The sequence below is a fragment of the Erythranthe guttata genome, chromosome 6, assembly GCF_056151865.1.
Source record: "Erythranthe guttata isolate IM_541 chromosome 6, IM_541, whole genome shotgun sequence".
Classification (NCBI taxonomy): Eukaryota; Viridiplantae; Streptophyta; class Magnoliopsida; order Lamiales; family Phrymaceae; genus Erythranthe; species Erythranthe guttata.
The window spans coordinates 7,482,725-7,505,854 of NC_142538.1; the positions used below are offsets into that span (position 1 = coordinate 7,482,725).

The 23,130-nt window shown below is 32.5% G+C and overlaps 2 protein-coding genes across 2 annotated transcripts; one reads left to right on the forward strand and one right to left on the reverse strand.

Annotated features, from left to right (window-relative positions):
* The first annotated feature begins 8,494 nt into the window (after positions 1–8,494).
* LOC105960407 (protein phosphatase 2C 37) lies at positions 8,495–10,599 on the forward strand. The gene is made up of 3 exons (XM_012984575.2): positions 8,495–9,428; positions 9,526–9,952; positions 10,068–10,599. The coding sequence occupies exons 1-3, from the start codon at positions 8,913–8,915 to the stop codon at positions 10,397–10,399; spliced, it is 1,275 nt and encodes a 424-aa protein (XP_012840029.2). The 5' UTR covers positions 8,495–8,912; the 3' UTR covers positions 10,400–10,599.
* Positions 10,600–21,027: 10,428 nt separating this feature from the next.
* LOC105969249 (uncharacterized) lies at positions 21,028–22,910 on the reverse strand. Its single transcript, XM_088818954.1, has one exon. The coding sequence runs from the start codon at positions 22,474–22,476 to the stop codon at positions 21,028–21,030; it is 1,449 nt and encodes a 482-aa protein (XP_088675080.1). The 5' UTR covers positions 22,477–22,910.
* Between the last annotated feature and the right edge of the window lie 220 nt (positions 22,911–23,130).

Consider the following 23,130-nt stretch of genomic DNA (forward strand, 5'->3'; position numbering starts at 1 on the left):
ACATAGTTTGGACTAAGCGCAAATAAATGTTTTGAAGTACGAAGGGCTTTGTATAATAAATTACATGAAAACATTAACAAAGAATATTAAAAGTAACAACCCGAAAGAAAGAAGTACAAATAGTAATCATATGTGTATATATAAAAATAATTATGAATATAGAACTATGTATATATAATTCTTTTAATCTATAAGAAAGGAAAAAATATGCGATATGAAAATATATAATACGAACATTGTGCACTTTGTAATGGAATGGTGGTATTGAAAATGAAATCAATGTCGAGGGGTTTAAATAGTATTGAGTATCAACCATATTTTATGGAATAAATAAAAATTCAAAAGATTTATATATTAGTAAACGAAATCAAATCACACAAATAAAGGAAACAACCCAAAAAAATAAGACAATAACTTCTAAAAAAAATCTTGCAATATAAAAGAATTTTAACTGTAAAGACACGTTTTTTAAAATTGAATTTTGAATTCAAAATTAAACTAAATCAAGAAAAGATCACATGCAGGGAAAAAAAAGTCAAAATGTTGTCTTAGAATAAGATAGGTTTCATATATTTAAAAATGCCTTGTAGTGAAAAACAAACACTTGTTATATGATGTGTAATTAGTTATATTGAAAAATATTGAAGAATCTTTATTGTTGGTTAGATATTTTCCATAAATTGGTCATGGCAATTAAAATCAATCATCTTAAATATGTAAGAAATGAAATTATATAACATAAAATCGGAAAATTGATAGACAATTTATGGTAAATAAAAATTTGAAACTCAATATAAAATTTGAAATCCGAAAAACTGAAATATCAGATTAAAATAATCGATTTTATTTGAAATCTAAAAATTAAAAGGAAATTCAAAATATAATAATGTATTCCAAAATATTTAAATTTCAGATTAAAATAATCGATTTTAATTTGAAATCTGAAAATTAAAAAAAATTCAAAATACAATAATTGTTAATACAATCGTTGTCTTAATATAATAATATGTTAATAAAAAAATACCAGTTTTATAAATTAATCCAGTATAATTGATTGAATTTATAATAGAAATATGCAATTTCAAATTATTATTAACAAAAATTTTTGTATATTTATTAAACAGTACAATATAAAAATAAAACATTTTTGTTACAATTTTTTTTATTGAGTGGATATTCGAATATTCCAAAATATTGTTAAATTAAAAAAAAAACAATTGTATGCATTTATTTTAATATTTGAATATTAAAAAAATGTTTTTTTTCTGAAAATTATTTGAATATTCGTATGAAAATTGAGTATCCTTAATTTTTAATTAAGACATTCAATAAATATATTTTGAAATATTGAAACTATAAATAAGATAATATTTTTCAAATTTTTAAAATAATATATATATATACACACACGTGGTAAATGTTTAAATGAATGTACAAATGTTAAATAGGAAAGAATTAAAATACATGCAAAATGAAAATTGACAACTAACCAATTGAGGAATACACCTCGTCAATTGAATTTGAACTAAGCAATTTGGAGGTATAACATAGGCATTTACCACATGTCATTCATATATAACATATATCATCTTTTTATATTATATATAGATAGATAGATAAAATGATATCAATTTACTTATTAGTTAAGGCGAGACGAGTTTCATGGGCTTCCGTTTTATTCTTCATTTCCTTTGTAAACACCGCAGACAACAATATATTGTGCCTCCCTTACAACTATTGAAAGATTAGGGTCATAAACTAGGCTCTACTTCCATTTACAATGTCTCCCGGGAAAAAAGGCCCTTTCTACTCTGATTTATAATGTGAGTATTTTTTGTTAAATAATGGATAATGTCAGATTTATAATAAATTTTATATTTGTGAATCTGATTTATGAATTATTAAATGTTAATTGGTGTTGCCAGAAATAAGGATAACTATGTGTGACAATCTCCATTAGCGACATTGACAAAGGAATTCGATCTTGGGTCAATTAATACAAACTCAATTGCTCCAACCACTAGACCATTCATGCGGGATAGATTAATGATAATTGTTTGTCCCGTAATGAACTTAATTGAGAGTAGGGAAATCAGTACATAGTGAAAAATATTATTATTTTTTAACAAAATAAAACTTAATGAAACTAAAATAACATACCAGAAAGACATAATGACATTTGTGTCCTCGTATTTTAATGTACGCGCTTTTTCATAAAATCCCCCAAAACTTTCATTAATATGGAGAAGTCCAATCCATATTTCACTATTTGATAAGCTCGTGTTACATTTCCCTTCCTTAATAATCACAAAATTGCATTTCATATGTTTAACAATATGCAATAGTTTCATCAATCCAAGTACTGAAACATATCACTGAATAGTACACAAGAAATAATAAGCATGTTACAAATAAATGATCAAGTATATAAATAATCAGTTGTTGGCAGGGGCGGACCCATGGTGATTTGTTTGGAGAGGGTGAGAGTTCGAGAAAAAAGTAAACTATGGATTTACAGGGGTTCGGGGGCAGAGCCCCGAATTTATTTTTTGGGGTATTTCGATTAAGCAACATTAACTAATTTTTTTCTTTTAATAATATTATAACTATATCATATTTAAACTTTCTTAATTTAAAAACTATGTAATATAAGAGGCTAACTTATTTCTTAGGGAACGAATATACTATAATCTAAAAATACATAAATAAAAATAAATAAGAAAAAAAAAATAGGAAAAAAAAGATAAAAAAAGTAAAAAAATAAAAACCTCTACAGCGGCGGTTACCCCACAAGCCTTTGCTTGGGTACGCCCCTGGTTGTTGCCATCATTTGAAATATCATTTATTCACTCCAATAAGAAAAAATCAAGATGGCCAAAACTCATGTCTCCTAACATGACACCCGTCAAATTCAACTGAGATATACAATTGGTTGATTCTATAAATTGCTGGTCGAAGTGCAAGGTTCTAGAGTTGCAGAGAAAAATCCTTAATAGAAGTTACGTCGGTGTGAACATTTAGATTTGAAGAGATATGCGTTGATTTGCTCAACCTAATTTTTTTGAATTGTTGATTTTTTTAAGATTTATGTTGATTCATTTGACTTGTGATGCGGCTAATTTAAATGACTGAAATTTAATTAGCCTAATTAATTTAACAACCAATGAACCGCAAGAGAGATCATTAACTCCCATAAAATCGCTATTTTGTTTTTGTATTTTCTCAAATTTTGAGCAAACAAAAATTCAAAAAGATTATTTAAAAATAAAATATACCCAAAAAATTAATAATATGATACATTAAAATTGGTAATTTTTGATATTTTTCCTAATTTTGAGCAAACAAATACGAACAATTTAATTTAATAAATAAATATATACAGGATATTAATAATGGGGGTGAGTAATACATTACAGAGATTCGGAGCAAAAGAATAGGAGCCAATAATTAAGTATTGTTAAAATAAATAATATTAAATAAATTAATTAAATAAGTGACAATTATAGCTATCAAATGAGCGGGAAAAAAAATATAGGTTTTACCAAAGCAACCTTACTTTTATTAATAAGACTAGATTTTGGCCCGTGCAATGCACGGGAGTGATGGTATATTAATACAAAAGTAAAGTTCAATTTAAACAACAAAATTGAAGTTTCAATTCATTTTGATGTTTTGCTATATGTATTGATGGTAATCCTCCATCCATAACTCATATTTATTAATTTAACTTTATGTTTTATGTCATATGGTTGTATATTTATCTTATCTCGGTTAAGATAGAAGTTTGAGGAATCTTCTTCTTTATGAAGCATAACACGCCCCAACAAATTTACTATAAATCAATGATGCCATTAAATCTCAAAAGTTTATCAGGAGCAACCTTAGTTTTATTAATAAAATAAGGACCAAATATTTTTCTAAACAATTAAATAAGTTTCCCATAAAACTAATATTAAGTAAAATGACAATTTTAATGGGAAAATATATGTAGATTTGGGGCCAAAAAGTCTGAATACTTAACGGAATTATTAAACTTAATTATATTAAATAAAATAAAACAATAAAATAAATTATAATTAAAAGATACGTGTATTTGGAGTAAAAAAAATCCAGATACTTAATTTTATATATTAAACTTGATTATATTAAACAAAATGAAATAGTAAAAAAGAATTCAATAAATAAATGACAATTATAACTATCAACTGAGAGGGAAAAGTTTAATAGGATTTACAATAAGCAACCTTACTTTTATTAATAAGATATGATGGTGTTTGGCTAAGCTTATATTAAACAATTGATAAGCTCTTACGTCTGATAAGATGTTTTAAGAGCGGATAAGCTCTTACATCTTCTTTTTAGGATTGATTTTTAGAGTGTTTGGATAATGAGTTTATTTCCTATTTTCACTCATTGTAAGATATTAAATAAAAAAAATGGGGTAGAGGTACTTTTTTAAAAACTTATTTGCTCTCCAACAACTTATTTTAAAAAGGGTTAATGAGTCGTAACCCCCTCAATAGCAAAAATATTAGAACTAGGTATGAAGCATTTTTTTATATGATCCAATCCCCTCCACTTTACGTATCCCAATACTATCCCTACATTTTTCTTTTGAACTAGAACCCCCTCCATTTAAATAGGATCGGTCGATCAATTTGCTCTCTCTCTCTCTCTCTCTCTCTCTCTCTCTCTCCTTTAATTATTTTAATCCTTTTAATTATATTTCGATCTTTTTTTACTTTTACCTTTTTCTCTGGAAAAGATCTATGAAATATTAGTGAAAAACTAAATTAATGAATTTAACTACTGACTTTAGTAGTCAACTATAATATTCTACTAGTTTGCTATAAAATTGTGTCGGTCAACTACAAAATAGTGAAAATTAACTATGAAATTTTAATAGTTAGTTATAAATTGTGATAGTTAACTACTAAATTATAGTAGTCAATAATCATTTATATACCACAATTTTAAGACCAAAACTCACCACCCTCAAATTATTCAACCATCGACAAGTAATTTAAATACTTTCACAATTACCCCCAAAGTCCCAAACGATCTCAACTATAATATTGTACTAGTTTGCTATAAAATTGTGTCAGTCAACTACAAAATAGTGAAAGTTAACTATGAAATTTTAATAGTTAGCTATAAATTGTGATAGTTAACTACTAATTTATAGTAGTTAATGATCATTCATGTACCATAATTTTATGACTAAAATTCACCACCGTTAAATTATTTATCCATCGGTAAGTAACTCCAACACTTTCACAATTACGCCCAAAGTCCCAAATGATCTCAATAGTCTGAAGCATATGGATATCTTCCCTGTAAATTCAATTTCTCTAAAAACTGAATTTCCACAATACAACTATCACTAGCCGTAATTTTTCTTGAAAACATAGATCTGAGCCAATGAAATGAGCATAAGGCTCCGAGACAATAATGCAAGACTCTAGCGGCGGAGATTTTTAGTTAGAAAACCAACGGTGGGGGGTGCGTTAAGAAAGAGCGGCGGCGGATGCTGCTTTGTCAGAAAACAGATCTGAACATTTCATTGTTATTAGACCGGGTGAACCAATGGTAGCCATGAAGATGCGGCGGCTATGGATCCGTCAATTTTGGTAGAGAAGATATACAAGTCGATTTTAGTAGAGAAGAGAGACAGAGCAAATGATTCGAGAGAAATAAAAGAAAAGAGAAATAGAAAGAGACGTATCAGGGAAGAGAGAGGGGGGGGGGGGGGGGAGAAAGTGAATGAGAGAAAAGAGGGGAAAAAAAAGATACGTAAAAAATATAAAAATAGGGGGAGGAGAGAAAAAAAAAGGGACGGTTGAGAAGAGAGGGGGGGAAGGGAGAGAAAGAGTGGGAGAAGAAAGGACAAAATTGGAATAATAAACACGTGAGGGGGGTCTCACAATTCATAATGTTAATTTTATATTTCTTTACAAATAGTGAATATTAAAATGGGTCTGGATTCTATTATTTTGTGTATTGAGGGGGTTATTCCTTATTTTCCCTTTTAAAAAACATTAAGATCTTTTTTTATAAATTTACCAAATATTTTGGAAGAGCTTATAAGCTCTAAAATATCTTATAAGCTCATTTTAACATCTTATAAGTTTAGCCAAACACCTTGTTAGAGTTCTACTTAAATTGTATCTAGACTTATATTTCTTATTATAAATAGAGTAATTTTGTAACATAATAACAGAAATTAAATTAATCATGATACTTTTCTAAGTATTCTAATATGGTATCAGAGCCATGATGTTTTTTTTGGTTGTTGTGTTTTTCCATCTTTTGTACGGTTCTATCGAAACAAAAAAAGTTCATAAACAACACTCTTTTTGTCTGTCATTACAATCTTGTTTGTAGCGTTTATTCTTATTTATCGCGCTTCCACCACAAAGAAAAACACCAGTAATTATTGCTCTTATTTTTCTTCAATCTTAATTTTGGTGTTTACCCCATTTTCGTTCGGTTCCACTAAGATGGAAAACACCATAAATCACTACTTTTCACAGATGAATGTACTTTTTGTAGTCCAGACTTGATTTTGTTGTTTCTTCTTCTTTATTGCGGTCAGATCGCTATCACAAATCACTATTGCATTTGCGTGCATGTTGTTCCAATCAATATTTTGATCAATGTACCATCAAGATCGTCATTAGCCGATCTATGCAATCGAAACATTCAAGACGATTATCGGAGTTGTCAGAAATTTTGCAAGTCTTCAAGCATCGGGACTCCCAAACACTACATACCTCATCTGAAGAGACGCCATTGTAATTTAGTTAACAACCTTAAGTTGGTCTATCATCCACTTTGAATTTGAGGGAGACTGTTAGTATAATTAGAATTCTCTTATTATAGAGTTATATTTAGAACTAGAGTTACAAGCAGGTGCGATTCAAGCTCATCCTCAATTTATAACATTTTCCTTATATTATACCTATATATCTATTTAGCACACACAGTTTTTATTAATTAGTTCATCCAAAATTTAAATTAATGCAAAAAACACTTTTAGATTTTTTCATTTTTATTTTATTCTTGTCATATTTTCTATTTTTGTCGCAAGAAAGTCCGAAAAAATTTAAGTCAACTCTGTAACAAATTCATGGACTCTCACCACTTATTATATGTCTTATTATAAACAGACTTAACTCTATCAACAAAATAATACACAAACTAATCATAATATTTTCCTGAGTACTCTAACAAAACATTCAAATAAATATTGAAGTAAATGAAGATGCAAAAGATTGTGAAAACATATAATTTAGTATTTAGGAGTATTTAATAAAACGGATATGGGGAATGGGAAAGAAATAAAAGTGAATTTGGGTTGGACGGCACTGCAGGAGCCGAGAAGAGAAGAGGGCGAGACGTGTAGAAGAAAAAGCAGCATAGGATCCACGTCATTGGTTGGACACGCGTCGATGCTCCAGACCAACAAACTAAACAGGTACTATTCAATTGACGTTGACGTGTGGTCCCCTACGTGTCTCAATCTCACCTCCCTTCCCTTAACTATTAGATGCCTTCTTTGCAATTTCACAACCTTAACTTTTACTCCCCCACTCGCACTCCGCGCACGCTCCTAACAAACATTGCCCTTTATTTCTTTTTTCTTTTTAATTCTTCGGTTGTAAATGAGTATTTTATTTACTTACAATAAAAAAATAAAAATGGATATATTTCAGTTATTAAACAATCTCCATTAGAATAAGAGAAGATATGGTGAACAAAATATTTATTTTTTAACCGAGTTGTAGTATGAGCTTCTTTCATATTGATTGGTGTTTTATAAAAGATTGATGATTCGAATCCATTTAAATGTATGTACTGGGTGTGTATGTTACATCAGCCATATTTTAAGACCACTTTTTGTTTTTCCTTATATAAAACATGATCATTTTTTTCATTATAAATGTACTATCAACACGATTTTTGTGGGTAGCAAAATATTTGGCAACTAATTTTACCGGTAGAGAAAATAAGTTCGTTGTCAAGACTCAAGATTATAAGCTACTCCTTAATTTAAATTTTAATATAGTATGTTTTTTCTAATTAATACTAACAGACATTTTATTAAATATAGAATGTTATCTTTTAAAACAAAATACTTAAAAAAAATACTTGTATAGTTAATTTAAATTTATAATTTCATGTTTCAATATTTTAAAATACAAACTGATCTAAATACAGATGGACTGATTGAAGTTTTCGATTTACTTATTAATTATTAAATAAAAAACAATTATAGATAAAATAAATAAAGTTAACAAATAACAATGTAATCAAGTTTTTTATGTTGCACGCGCTGCAAGTGAGCGTGAAAAAGCAAGCCAAACACCGGATGTCGTACACCACGATGCTGCCACGTGGTGATAATCCTCGTTGAGCTTTAAATAATTCCTTAAAAAAAAGAAAACAAAAATAAAAAGGTAAAATATAACAGCCCATGGGCCTCGTCCGACCCAGGACAACACATGCGTGTCAGTAAAGGACGGGGCCCTACTTTCACCATATCGTGTCTAATCCTCATTGGTCCACGTACATGCCATCTAAATCTATCTCGACACGTGTTCCTCCTTCAATCAACAGATCCGTAGATCCGACGGCCCAGATTACCGGTCTTGCATTCAGCGTTTCGACGTCACACCAACCTGTGTATGTCTGCCCCCTTTCTTGCCCGAGACGGTGACGGGCAGCTGCCCGCCCTAATCGCCTACTACTATAATGCTCGTCTTCCTCTCTCTACTTTTTCTTCTTCTTCTGCGTGTCTCTCTCTCTAGATTTTTTCATCAAACTATATAATCTTCAATTCTTCAATTTCCAGTTCTTCATCAGATTTGAAAAGACGAAAATACCCTCGTTTGTTTGATTTGATTAGATTCATGGCTGGTATGTGCTATGGAGTGAATATGGGGGAGACGGAGACCTCCGCCCCGGTTGAGCCGAGTTCGAGATCCGCCAGGCGGCGGAGGATGGAAATCCACCAGTTCAATTTTGTCCCCACCGATTCATCGGTGGCGCCGCCGCCGTTGGAAGGCGGCGGCGGCGGGAGAAGGAAGAGGCAGAGGATTCTTCCTGCCGTTGTTCCGGTTTTGTCTCCGATGGAGTGCATGAACGGAGTTCAGAATTGCCAAGTCGTCCAGCAGAAGGAGAATCAGGTGGCCGGCGAGTTACCGCCGGCGACCAAGGCGTTGGATCTGTCTGCGTCGCCGTCGTGTTCGGCGAATGAAAACGGCGGGAATCCCGACTGTCCGAAGTTTGGAATGACCTCTGTTTGTGGAAGGAGGAGAGATATGGAAGATTCCGTCGCAATCCACCCTTCATTCTGCCGGCCGGACAGTAATTCGACGGCGGGATTGCATTTCTTCGGAGTTTACGACGGCCATGGCTGCTCACATGTAAGCAACAAATATTTTCTCCGACACAAATCATTCATTCTTACATTTTTTTTTTCATTCTTAAAAATCGAGATGTAATAACCGGATTTATTTTCAGGTGGCGAGTAGGTGCAGAGATAGAATGCACGAAATAGTGAAACACGAGTTCGAGAACGGCGGCTCGCCGTCGTGGGAGCGGACCATGTCGGAGAGTTTCTCGAAGATGGATAAAGAAGTCGGCGAGTATTGCAACGGCGGCGCCGCCGTCTTCACCTCCGGCTGCCGCTGCGAGCTACAGACCCCGCAGTGCGACGCCGTCGGATCCACCGCCGTGGTTGCCGTCGTCACCCCCGAGAAGATCGTCGTGTCCAACTGCGGCGACTCACGCGCCGTTCTCTGCCGCAACGGAGTCGCGATTCCGTTATCCGTGGACCATAAACCGGACCGGCCCGACGAGCTGAACCGGATCCAAGAAGCCGGCGGCCGGGTCATCTTCTGGGACGGTCCAAGAGTTCTTGGTGTCTTAGCCATGTCTCGAGCAATCGGTAAATCCTCAATTCTAATTTATTTTTTTAATTACATCCAATAATTAATTATTAATCAAATTATAATTTTTTTAATTATATTCGGTAATTATTAATCAAATCATTTAATTTTCAGGTGATAATTATTTGAAACCGTACGTGATACCGGAGCCGGAGGTGACAATCACCGAGCGTACGGCGGAAGACGAGTGCATAATTCTTGCGAGCGACGGGCTTTGGGATGTTGTATCGAACGAAACCGCTTGTGGGGTGGCGCGTATGTGCCTTCAGTCGAGGAAACCGCCATCTCCGCCGAGATCGCCGGGAAATGACATCACCGTGACGGAAGCCGGTGAGAGCTCCGACAAGGCTTGCTCCGATGCGTCAATCCTGTTGACCAAGCTGGCCTTGGCTCGTCACAGCACCGATAACGTCAGCGTTGTGGTGGTGGATTTGAGGAGAATCTAATAGAAGAAAACAAGCGGAAATTTTTCTTTTTTATTATTTTTTTATTTATTTTCCTTTTTAATCTTTTTTTTTTGGATTTTTCTTTTTTATTTTAATTTAGTGCGCATATATTCAGTTGTTTTAGTATTTTGTATGTACATAGTTTTTAATCCTGGAATTGGTATTTAATTAATACTTTTATTGTGTTTATTTTCTTCAAATTTTTCATCATGTTGTCATTTGAAACACAAGAAATTTTGGAAAAATCTAAGTAAATAAGAAACAGATAATGAAATTTCAATATCAGAGACCAAATCTAATATTGTAATTTATATTCTATAAGCGATTATTATGGAAGATAGTAAACTAAATACTAGGTTTTGAATGATGATAAAAAAAAAAAAAAAAAAACAAAAAGAAAAACAAAAAAAAAAAGCGAACGGCGGGCTAACTTCGGTTTATGAGATTCTATATACGGTGAAACACATCATGTGGTTTTACACGACATGGATCTACATGAATAACTACGGTAGAACTTTGATAAATTAATACTTGATAAATTAATAACATCAATTAAATAATAGTTTTACTCGGTCCCGACTCGTTGAAAACATGTTATTAACTTGATAATTTAATATTTCGTTAAATTATTAAAATTTTCCTAGTCCCGACTGTATTATTTTATAGAAGTTTAATTGTATCTATCGAGTAGAAATACACATGGATGCGTGTTATTATGTGTAGATCAATGGTGTAAAATTACATGGTGCATTTCAGCATGTGTAGATTCTACAAAACCGCAAACTCCTAAAGTAAGTTTAAATTACAAAAAAAAAAAAATCATATCTATTTAGATAATTATAATCTCTATCTTCATATATGTATTGTTTTACGAAAAACCACCCCCTTGCATAGGTAAATTAACACCGTAAAAGTGAACATGTGAGACAATGCAAAGATCTAGATTATTATAATTATCCAAATATGAGAGGTTTTTTTCGTAATTTAAGCATATTTTAAGGGTGGCCGTAATTTGCCCAAAAAACCGAGAGGTTAGAACTAAATCTAACACGTATCAAATGAATTCCATCTCAAAGCTTACAATCTGAGTCTTATAATGACACGATTAGAGTCAAACAATATACCCTTAAAATTAAACTATATAGTAATATTATATATCAAATTAAGAAAAAAAATGATACTCCTTCCGTTTCTAAATAAGTGTCTCTTTTCATTTTTCACAAAGATTAAGAAACTCAATAAATATATCTTGATTTTAGAAAAATCATATAAAAATAACTAAAACAACCTTTATTAGTTAATGATTTATAGGAGAAAATTAATGATTAGAGTTTCATTAATAAAGTTAAAATAGGAAAAATGCATTTAATGCAGTATTGGAAAATCTAAAGTAACAGATAATATGGAACAAAATAATTTTTAAAAAGAGACAGTATTAAACTAGTGTAGTTGTGCGCCACGTGGTTTATATAATTGTCTTAATTAAGGTTTGGTTTCCTATATATAACCAAATTAAGACACGATCAAAGCTGGATTATAGGAATAATCAATATTAGTTGCGAGAGTTAGTACAGTTAGCCTAACCTTTAGTTAAGCAAGGAGCTAATTATTCTCCCCTAATCAACAGCTGGCCACATCACAGCTTGTCAACACATTATTTAGAGAAATAATTAAACAAAATAAAAAATTAATGGGTCCCACGAATACAAATGAAGATTGTCTCTAAAGTTATTAGCCTAACTACCTAAGTGGGGACCACGCTAATTTTGTTAAGTGTGATCAGAAATAATTTTATTTCTTCTAATAGATAATCAAATAAAAAATGGAGAAAAAAAAAAGAAAAAACATAAACATAAACCGGACAGCGAAGTTACGAGGGTATGCATTGAACCGGGTTTTTATCGTATACCCACCGTAACGGTCTTGTCTTTTAAAATTTTATGTATTGTGAAAGTTAAATAAAATTAGTTAATGATATATTTGAATCATCCACTTTATATTACTTTTATAATTTTTTAGAATATTGTATTTTAAATTCGAAATTATTTTGTTTGTTCATACACAAGCAACATATTTTGAAGTTACGTGGATATTAAACATCTCGTTTAGTGTTAACATGGTCAAGCAAATCGAGCGAATAAGATTGAAATTTTATATATTTTTCAGAGATATTAATTAAATCTCAGATATAGACAAACGCGCCCGAATCTAATATAATGTCATCCCTTCTTGCAAGGTCTCAAGAAACACAATTAATTACTAATTGTGTTCTAAAACATATTTTAAACAACTTTGTTTAATAAAATAAATATTTCATCCCTAGTTTCATTTAGTTGAACTAATGAAATAATTATCTAATAAAATAGATAATTAGTACTCCTAAAGTTTATGATCATAATAATAAATAAATAAATAAAATGTCAAAGGTGGTTGATTGGAGGGAGTTGACAAAGGATACGTGGAAGATATTTGAGGGTTCCACTTTGATTCTGAGTCCCTTTTTCCTTTACCGCGACAACTCCATTATTAAAATAAATTAATTAATTATACACTAAACCCCAAAATAACCAAAATTCACCAACATAGCCCCCATTAGAGGCGCCCACGTCTTTATTTTCGTGGTCCTTCACCTGATTGTTAAATCCTAAATTGAATTCAGAATTATTTTTTTAATTTACAAATTGTATATTGTGACGTATATACATTTCAAGAAACAAATAGAGAGAATAATATATTTGAGATTAAAGAGGACGCGCATATTGAGAAAATTTTTAGTTAAAATTTACAGGTAATTTCTATATATTTTTTAGGGCAAATTTATTTTGCGCCCCCGAATTATAGTTTGTGTCGCATACACCATTACTTTTGTAATGTTTTCTTGAACAATTACAATCTTACTTCGACCTTTAGTCTATTGAAAATATATGTGAATTTTAGTACATAGAAATATACGGGGGTATTTGATATGTTTCATAATTGAAGGGTGTGTTTGCGAACACCCCATAATTCAGGGGTACAAAGTAAACTTTGCCATATTTTCTATAACCATAATAACTGTCTCCTTTTAAAAATATTTTGTTCCATATTATATGTCGCTTTAGATTTCCAATACTGCATTAATTATTTAATTTCCAGTTTGTACCTTATGAATTCTTTGTTATACAATTTTTTTAATTCATTTATCTCTCTTATTAATTATAAGATAAGGTCATTTTAGTCTACAAAAATACATTTTTCATAAATTCAAGACACATTTAAATTCTCCAAAAGGTGAAATCCCTCGCCCCATGACTCTCATCCCTTGGTCCGACAAGTATTTGATGGAGGGATATAAATTCATAGTGACTCAACGGTCCGCTAGGATAGCGGACCCGAATCTAGGGACTACAAGGAACCAACCCTTATTGGAGTTGAAATTTACATGCTGCGGTTGCCAGGATTCGATCATAGGTCATTGCTCCGACTTACCATCCTAAAACCAGTTGAGCTATACCCATACGGGCCTAGACACAGTTAATGAAATCACTAATTCGTGTACAAACTAAAAAAATACTATTAAAAGAAACAGATAGCTAAATATTATAAAGAGCAGAAGAAAAGAAGAAAAAAAGAATTATGTAATAAATTATCTTTAATTCGTATGCATTAAAGATGGAGCACTAATTTAAGTCAGAATTCATGCATCAATTGTAGGGCACGCAATAAAATATAAAATATACTGTAATTGTTTCCATAAGGAAGTAATGGAAACTCGACACGTGTTGATTGTAAGAACACCACATTAGAAAGCTTAGTGGACATTCCACATTTGACACGTGTCATATTCTTGATTTAGATAGATTGCCACTGATTCTTAGGTGTTGAAATTAAAAAGAACAAAATAAATAAATTTTAGAGTCTGATTCATCAAATTCAATTTATGGGAGAGGTGAAATGAACCTGATTTTAATATTATTGTCACTGTTGCCTCTTCGCCTCTAAAATATTATATTTTATTAAATAAGGATCATATCATAGGTTTTAAATTCATTCCTTTATTCTTGAAAAGTCTCTTTAAATAAATATATATATTCTTGAAAAGTTACCCTGAAATAAATATAAAATCCTATTGTATTATTTTTATTATTATATATTAGAGAATATTATATTATAGAAATCTCCTAATATTAGGATTCTAGTATGATTCGGTTACCTAGATTAGTTAGGATTTAGTTACCTAGTCAAACTCTATTACCTTGCATTATTTCTCTATATATATTTCATGTAATCAACCCATAACACAACGGGGGTTTCTATTATATTCTTCCTATATGGTATCAGAGCACCAGGTTTAGGTTTTTTTAAACCTAGCCGCCTTCCTTCTCCATGGCGGTGATAACCTAGCCGCCTTTCTTCTCCATGGCGGTGACCACCCAATTTTCTCCCTCCCCCGGTGGTGGTATTCTTAATATCTTTCTTTTTTTCTTTCTTTCTATGAACACCACCCGATTTTTCTTCTCCCTCCCCCGGTGGTGCATCTTCTCTATCTCTTCTTTTTCTTCTTATTCATCTTTTCTTCTCCATGGTCTAAGACCTAACCGCCGCCTCTTCTCTTCTCCATGGCCGGCGAACACCACTCATCTTCTTCCCACCTCTCTCATCTCTTCTCCCCCTCTCTCATCTCTTCTCTCTATCTTGATAAAAAAAAAAAAAAAAAAAAAAAAAATTGCTTATTTTTCTCTCACTCGTTTATTATTATTATTATTATTTTTTTTTAAATTTGGCAGATATTTCAACAGAGGAATTCTCTCTAGCGATGTGTTTCGCGGTTTCTGTCCAGTCTTCACGTTTGAAGTTTCCAGTCTTCACGTTTGAAGTTTATTCGTTCCGACTACGGGAGCGTGCTAGCAAGTGAATGTCCAGTCTTCACGTTCGTCACGTTTCGACTGCGGGGGCGTATTAGAGAATATTATATTATAGAAATCTCCTAATATTAGGATTCTAGTATGATTCGGTTACCTAGATTAGTTAGGATTTAGTTACCTAGTCAAACTCTATTACCTTGCATTATTTCTCTATATATATTTCATGTAATCAACCCATAACACAACGGGGGTTTCTATTATATTCTTCCTATATTATATAAGGGTCAAATTATTGGTTTAAATCCATTCCCTCTATTCTTTATTTTATTTTATTTTATTTTTAACTAACAATGATTTATTTCAACGAGCACAAAAATCCCAAGACTACGTGTCAGGAATTTGTAGCTGTGGTTGTGGTCAATATTATGTCAACGTTATCTTAATCATAATTAGGGAGAACATAATATGAAATATTCTTAGTTAATCAACTAAAATCTTAGATATTTTGAAGCATATTTCACAAAATAAGCAAATTGAAGCCAAAATTTAAAAAAAAATCCGATTCTGATTCGAAAATTTCAATTTTTGCAACAAAAAAAAAAAAAGAAAAGAACTTCATTGGTATTTCTGGATTTTTATGGTATAGTAATTAGAATATACATAGATTTGAGATGTGATTCGATTTTAAAAATTCAATTACCTCCTAAAATTACATTTATAATATTAATATCGTTGTGCCTTTATTCAATTGATATTATTTTATCGCCCCATATTATCCGCCAAATACAAACAACAAAATAAAAATGTAATTTATATTATTTAATTGTAAATAATAAATGATCTATAGCATATGCAACATGCAATTGCAAACAACAAACTAAAACGTACATTTGGGCTTGGGCCGGACCATCAGAACTAAGCTTATTGAACCAAAAATTCAATGAACGACAAAAACCAAGGCGACCCAGATGTTCGCCGGTGAAGAACTCAAATATTATAGAGCTCGCAGACATATAGCTCGCATGGGTAAAGTCCACCGCTATGTCTCGGGTCGCATAAAAAAAGTAGCAGGAAGTGGTATGACGCGAGCGAGAGCCATTAGAAGCAGAAGACTCGGAAATACTATTCCTAAATAGAGAAGGAAAATATATAAATTAGTATTATTAATGGAACAATCAATATAAATCTCGACCTAATTAAGGTGGATTAAAATAGGAAGCAATTAGAAAAATCTTTCGATATAAAGTTTTGTAATAAGTCCGATTAAGGACACAATTTAACGTCAATAAGGACACTTTAAACTCTCTTTCATACTTATTATTGTCCGTTCATCATTTCACCACAGCTAGTCTAAGATCCGACGTCCGATGTACTCTCCTACGGTCTAAATGGAGTAGGATTTAGAGTGAAGTCTTCAGTGTGGATTTTATACCATCAAGGGCATATTTTTTTACGTCTCGAGATCCGATATATTAACTAAGTTTTCATTAAATTATCTTATTCTTAACTAATTCCATCTTAGTAACCAAACGAAGCCTTGGAAACAAATTTGTATAAGTGATTCAAACTAATATATGGTCCAAACGGCCCAATATCTGTGAGGCCCACTAAGAAGAGCTGCTCAGAGGCCCACCAAGACATCAATCCCGAGGGAGAGAATGGAGAAGGAAGTTTCTCCCTCGGGCTTAGGATCCCAGCTACTAGGAGCTGCAAGAAGGCTTCCCGAGTGTTGGAACGGCGCTCGGGTTATATATAGGGTAGTTCTGTTATAGATCGGAGGCTGGGGTACGTACGGAAGAACGCCTTTAATGCATCTGACAAGCATTCATGACGCCCCCAACGGCGCATTAAATGCCGTGACAGGGGCATTTAATGCTCGAATAACCAGACGCAGCCGAGGAGCAGAATGGACTGCTCGGCCGGGATTCACGGAGTAAAGGAAGCATACCCCAAGCATTATAAAAGAAGAACTCATCAAACCAAACACGGATTACATACAAACTTATCATTCTTACTTATCTTCAAAACTAATAAAATCCTCTCTAAAAATCCTATCTGTTCTTTACTGACGTGATCGGCAGAGTGCTAACTCCAACATTAGTCCCGTCACTTATTTTTGTAGGTATTCACCATCCCTCTAAAGAGGCCCATATACAGGATAAGGTTCTTTCGGGTGGATGATGAAGTAAAAGGAATATCGGAGCAGAAGTATACATGTAGATATATGTGTTCAACCTGCTTCTTCGCACATTTGGTGTATTTATTACTGCCCCACAAAAGTGTCACGTTTTATTTAGGGTCCGTTTGGCCTAACTTATTTTAAATAGCTGATAAACTCGTATGTTTGATAAGATATTTTAAGGGTTGATAAGTTGTTTCATCTTATTTTTAGAATTAATATTTAAAGTGTTTGGATAATGAACTTATTTTCTATTTTTATTCATTATAAGATATTAAATAAAAATGTGGGAGATCTCATTTACTCTCCAACAACTTATTTAAAAAAAATAAGAGCTTCTACAAAAAATTTACCAAAAACTTTGAAAGAGCTTATAAGCTCTAAAATATCTTATAAACTATTTTTTACATTTTATAAGCTTAGTCAAACACCCTCTTAATCTTAGAGGGTGTTTGACTAAGCTTATAAGATGTTAAAAGAAGCTTATAAGCTCTTAGAAAGCGTTTGGTAAAATAAAATAAAAACTTATTTTTTCAAAAAACAAGCTGTTGGAGAGTAAATAAGATCTTTAAAAAAAAAATATTTATACCCCCATTTTTATTAAAAATATTATAATGAGTAAAAATAGAAATGAACTCATTATCTAAACATTCTAAAAATTAATCAGCTTATCAGCTATAAAAACATTTTATCAGACGTAAAAACTTATGAATTGTTTAAAATAAGTTTAGCCAAACACCATCTTAATCTTAGTATTGAAGATTGCAAATGAATAATTTTCTTAATTATTTTAAATAATGATTGAATAAGAATTTTGGGTTATAGTCAAATCGCAATTATATAATGGAATTCACACGTGGAGCAATATTATGAGGCTGGGCTATGGTATATTTCTTTAAAAATAAGTAAAGTTCAATCAAATGGAGGATCATTTAATAATCTTTTTTCAATAAAGTATCTATGGAGCAGTGTTTCTTTTGTTTCATTACTTGCTGCAATGTGACGTGTCATCATTTGGTTACACGAATAAAATACCAGATTAGACATATGAATATTTTATAATTGGATTATTATATAGAATGTTCTAAATTTATGGATGCATGAACCTCTAAACTTTTGACTAAGACTTAAGTATTTCTTTAGTTCATAACTAAATAATTAGATTCATTTTATAATGGAATGGTTAATAAAATAAAAAATTGATAAGTTGTTGTATGTCACACAAAAGTTTGTGTTGAAAAGAGAAGTACAATATTAATAAATTAGTGGTACCTTATACAATATTAATAAGGTCATTTTACATCATACACTGGTCGGCCGGTGACTGATGACGAGATTATAGTGAAAAGTAAGATTACGGATGTTTCATGTTAAAACATTATTAAACTCCTTCGGTCTCAAAATAAATAATAAAAAAACATATATATATTACTATTAAACGCACTAGTATTTCTCCCGTGCGATGCACGGGATTGCATTTTAAAAATAAAAATAGTAATTATTTAAATAAATGGCAATATCAGTTATAATAAGAAAATATACATTACACTAATAAAATTTATTAGTGATATTTAAATTATTGTAGTCACACAAATATGATAAAACAAACTCATTCCTCAAAAGATTATACAAAATTAATTCTCATAAAATGAAATCGATCGTTAAAGACATGAAACAATTAGTATGGGTAAAAATTTAGAGAAAAATAAATAAAAGAAGGGAAAATGAGGGGATAATTACAGTTTTGGTCCCCCAAGTTTGCCCATTTTTCAGTTTTGGTCTCCATTTACCGCAGTCAACAAAATACACTTTCGTTGTATCACAATTTAACACATTTGGTCCTGCCGTTTGGTTGACCGTCTCACTTAACAGTCAACCGTCATGTGCCACGCGTGACTTCAAATTAGGGCTTAAGTTGTATTTTCCCCCCCAACATCAACATTTATCTCTCTCTCCACGCTCTCTCTCTCTCAAATTGGGGATTTTTCCAAGAACCCTAATTTTTGGAAGAAATTCCAATTACCAAATCACGAAATTCTCTCTCCCCCTCTTGAAAATATGAGTAGTGGATCGACCACATCAAATCGAAAACAGCAAACTGGCAGTGATTCTGGGGATTGAAGTGCAAGACCATTTCCAATCAAAGCTCATACATGTAAATGTGGAATTGAGCTTCCAATAAACACTTCGTGAACTGATAAAAACCATGGGCGGCGATTTCTTGCATGTGCGAATTACATGGTGAGTAAATATTTGAAATTAAGGGGTGCCATTTATTCCAGTTATGAATTTCAAATTTTTTTTTTTTTTTTTTTTGTCACAGAAAGTATCACATTGCAATTATTTTGAGTGGGTTGATCCAGAAATGTGTCAAAACAAATTATTCCCGGACTATTGAAGAAATTGAACAAATTAGAAGATGACATGAAAGAAGAGAAGGAAAACCAAAGGAAGATGTTGATTCAACTTGAATTATACAAGAAGAAAGTAATGAAGTTGATGGTTGTGATTCTTGCTTTGCTTTTGTTTATAGCAATGCATATGATTTTGAAGCTCTAATGATGTAATGTTGTCTGATGTTGAAGCTCAATTGATGTAATGCTCTTCTTATATAGACTTTTGTAATGAATATTTTGAATGTAATGAATGGTTAGACTATTGATGTTTTGAATGCAAATGTGTGATGGTAATGTGTGCTACTGTGTGATGGTGACCAACAAATGAGATCAATATATATATAACAACTAAAATAACAAGCATGAAGGATTCCAAATCCCAGAAAAATTCCAATTGAAAAACATTCCAACTGAACAAATCCAGAATTCCAAATAACAACATTCCAAATGAACAACATTCCAATTAAACATAACAACAGCAAACAAACAAAACAAACCAAAGTAAAGTAACATCATTTCAATGGATGACAAAACAAACAAAATAAAGTACATGTCCATAAAGTATTCCAAAATTCATTGCAACAACAATTCAAACATAGGAAAAACATGAAGTTATGTGGTCTTCTTTGATCCATGCTTTGATTGTGTTGGCTTTTTGGCTGGCCTTGGTGCAGTGAATGGATTTGCAGAACTTGTAGAGCCTTGGATACCAAAAGCAGATCTGAGGTTGGACATTGTGATGAAATTAACTCCTCCCTTGACAATGACATGAGTACTTACACTTGAACCTTCATTGATATGCATCTACATCAACAAAAAGAAAAAGGTTCAATAAACAAACCATTAAGTACATTAAACAATCAAAAGGTTCAGTAAACACTTACATTGATTGTAGAGGTAGTATTTGAAGTTCCTGTCATATTCACTTGCCTTTTTGTTGGCCTTCTTACCTACAACAGTGATATAATAATAATAATAAACTAAAATAAGAATAAACATTGAAAAAAGGAAGAACACTGAATAAAAAATGAATAAAGTTACCTGCATCTTCCTCTGTGGAACTTGTGTTTCTCCTCTTTGAGAAACATTCATTGCAGCAGTGCTTTGTTGTGTAACAGGTTCTTGCCTAGATTCTTGCCCACCTTGATCAGGTTATTCCCTAGATTCTTGCACACCTTGATCAACTTCATTTGTTTCTTCCACAACCTTTCATTTTCCTCCACATTTCCTAGCAGTATGCCCTGCTTGCCCACACTTTCTGCACTTATTAATTCTTGGAACCCCCTTTAACTTTGTTCCCCCAACAGAAGGTGGCTCATCTGGCTCTCTTCTACTCAGTTTTTGTGGTCTACCAGCTTTTTCTTTATACATTGGTGGTAATGGAGGCTGCAAAGTGCATTGAAGCCAAAATTCTGGTCCATTTATTGGTGAAATGGAGTTTTCATATGCTCTTTTATATGAGTCAACACTGTAACAGTGATGAACACATTGCTCAGGGTCTTCATGCCTACACCAAATGGCAGAAATGGCATGTTTGCAAGGGATACCTGTCAAATCACATCTTCTGCAGCTGCAACTCTTTGCTCTTATGTCAACAGTATGCTGATCATACATCCCGACTATCTGAAAATTCCACTCATCTGATTTCATTAGGATGTACTCACCAGCCTCTTTCATATTCTTTATCAAGATAGTTCTGATCTTGGGACAAATGTTTGTATCCCATTTTAGAGATTTTTCCTTATTCAACACCATTCTAGCCATCAACGGATTTCTTATACACTCAAGCATTGGTATTATTGGTTTCTCTCTTGCATCAAGGATGAAAGAATTAAAGCACTCACACATATTGTTCAACAAGATATCACATTTAGGAAATGGATTGAAATGAGACATGGTCCAATTCTGAGGAGGCTTCTTCACTAACCAATTGTATGCAGCTTCATATATAGCCCTCAGTTCTTCCATTCTCCTCTTGAACTCTTCAATTCTAGTGGCTTTTGCAGCTGCCCACAGTGCACTCTTAATTGCCATACCCCCAAAGCCATCCTTCTTCATATTACTGTGTAAGTGCCTAACACAGAATCTGTTTTCTGCACCTGGGAATAGAGTTTCAAAAGCACGGATAAGTCCCTTTTGTTTGTCAGACATAAATGTCCACTTGTGTTGTTCCTCAAAGCCAATATCTTCATCTAACAACTGAAAGAACCACATCCAGGTTTCCTTAGTTTCACCTTCAACAATAGCATAACAAATTGGGTATATGTTATTTTTTGGATCCAACCCAACTGCAGCCAATAATTGTCCACCCCTCTGCCCTTTCAAAAAACACCCATCCGCTACTATGACAGGTCTACAAACATTCTTGAACCCTTCTTTGCAAGCTGAAAAGCAAATGTACCATCTTTGAAACCTCAAACCTTCTGTGTCATCTGTCAATTTTAAAACAACAGTGGCATTTGTGTCTGTTCTTTTGAGTTCTTCACAGTAAGATCTTATTTTTTGAAACTGTTCTTCTTCTGAACCTTGAATAGCCTTTAGTGCCTTTTGCTTTGCCCTATAGGCTTGAGATTTGGAGACACTTGCTTTCAAAGTTGTGCACACTTCATTTCTGAACTCAGTTGTGCCTAACTTAGGATTTTCTTTGAATTTTTTCATGAAAGTTTTACCAATCCAGTTGGACTTGAGGCTGCTGTTGTTGTAGTTCTAATAACAGTTGTTATGGTGAGACACATAAGTTTTGATTTGCCAAGTCTTGTCATTTTGCATTGGAGAAACATGTATTGACCATTTGCAACCATCATTCTTACAGCAGGCCCTCAGTCTTCTACTGTCATTCTTGTAAAACTTGATCATCATCCCCCTCCTAAGGCAGTGGCTCTCTATAGCAAATTTTGCTTCTTTTTTTTGTAGAAAAAACCAACCCAAGCTTTAACTCAGGGTTTTTATTGTCAGTTTTAGGATTAAACTTGGGGAATTTAACCCTATGTTCATCATCAGAGCCACAGTCACTGCCCATTGAGTCACTGTTAACACAGTCATCATCACCTTCTTCATTAAGCATCCTAGTATACATATCATTTGAGACAAATTCAGAGACCTTATCTTTACCCTTTGATTTAACCCCACCAAACTCAGCATCTGGATCTACATAGGCTTCAAACAACTTGTCATCTTCTTCAAAGTCATAATCACTATCATAAAACTCATCACCATCTTCCTCACTGTCACTCTCATTGCTTAACTCAGGTTCAACATTGGGTAATTCAGGTAAAACATTGTCAGTTTGCTCATCAGTAATGACTGATGATG

Coding starts and splice junctions, on each gene's coding strand:
- LOC105969249 (XM_088818954.1), bottom strand. CDS start 22,476: ATGAAAAAATTCAAAGAAAATCCTAAGTTAGGCACAACTGAGTTCAGA.
- LOC105960407 (XM_012984575.2), top strand. CDS start 8,913: ATGGCTGGTATGTGCTATGGAGTGAATATGGGGGAGACGGAGACCTCC. Junction 9,429..9,525: donor ACGGCCATGGCTGCTCACAT/GTAAGCAACAAA, acceptor ATTTATTTTCAG/GTGGCGAGTAGGTGCAGAGA. Junction 9,953..10,067: donor AGCCATGTCTCGAGCAATCG/GTAAATCCTCAA, acceptor TTTAATTTTCAG/GTGATAATTATTTGAAACCG.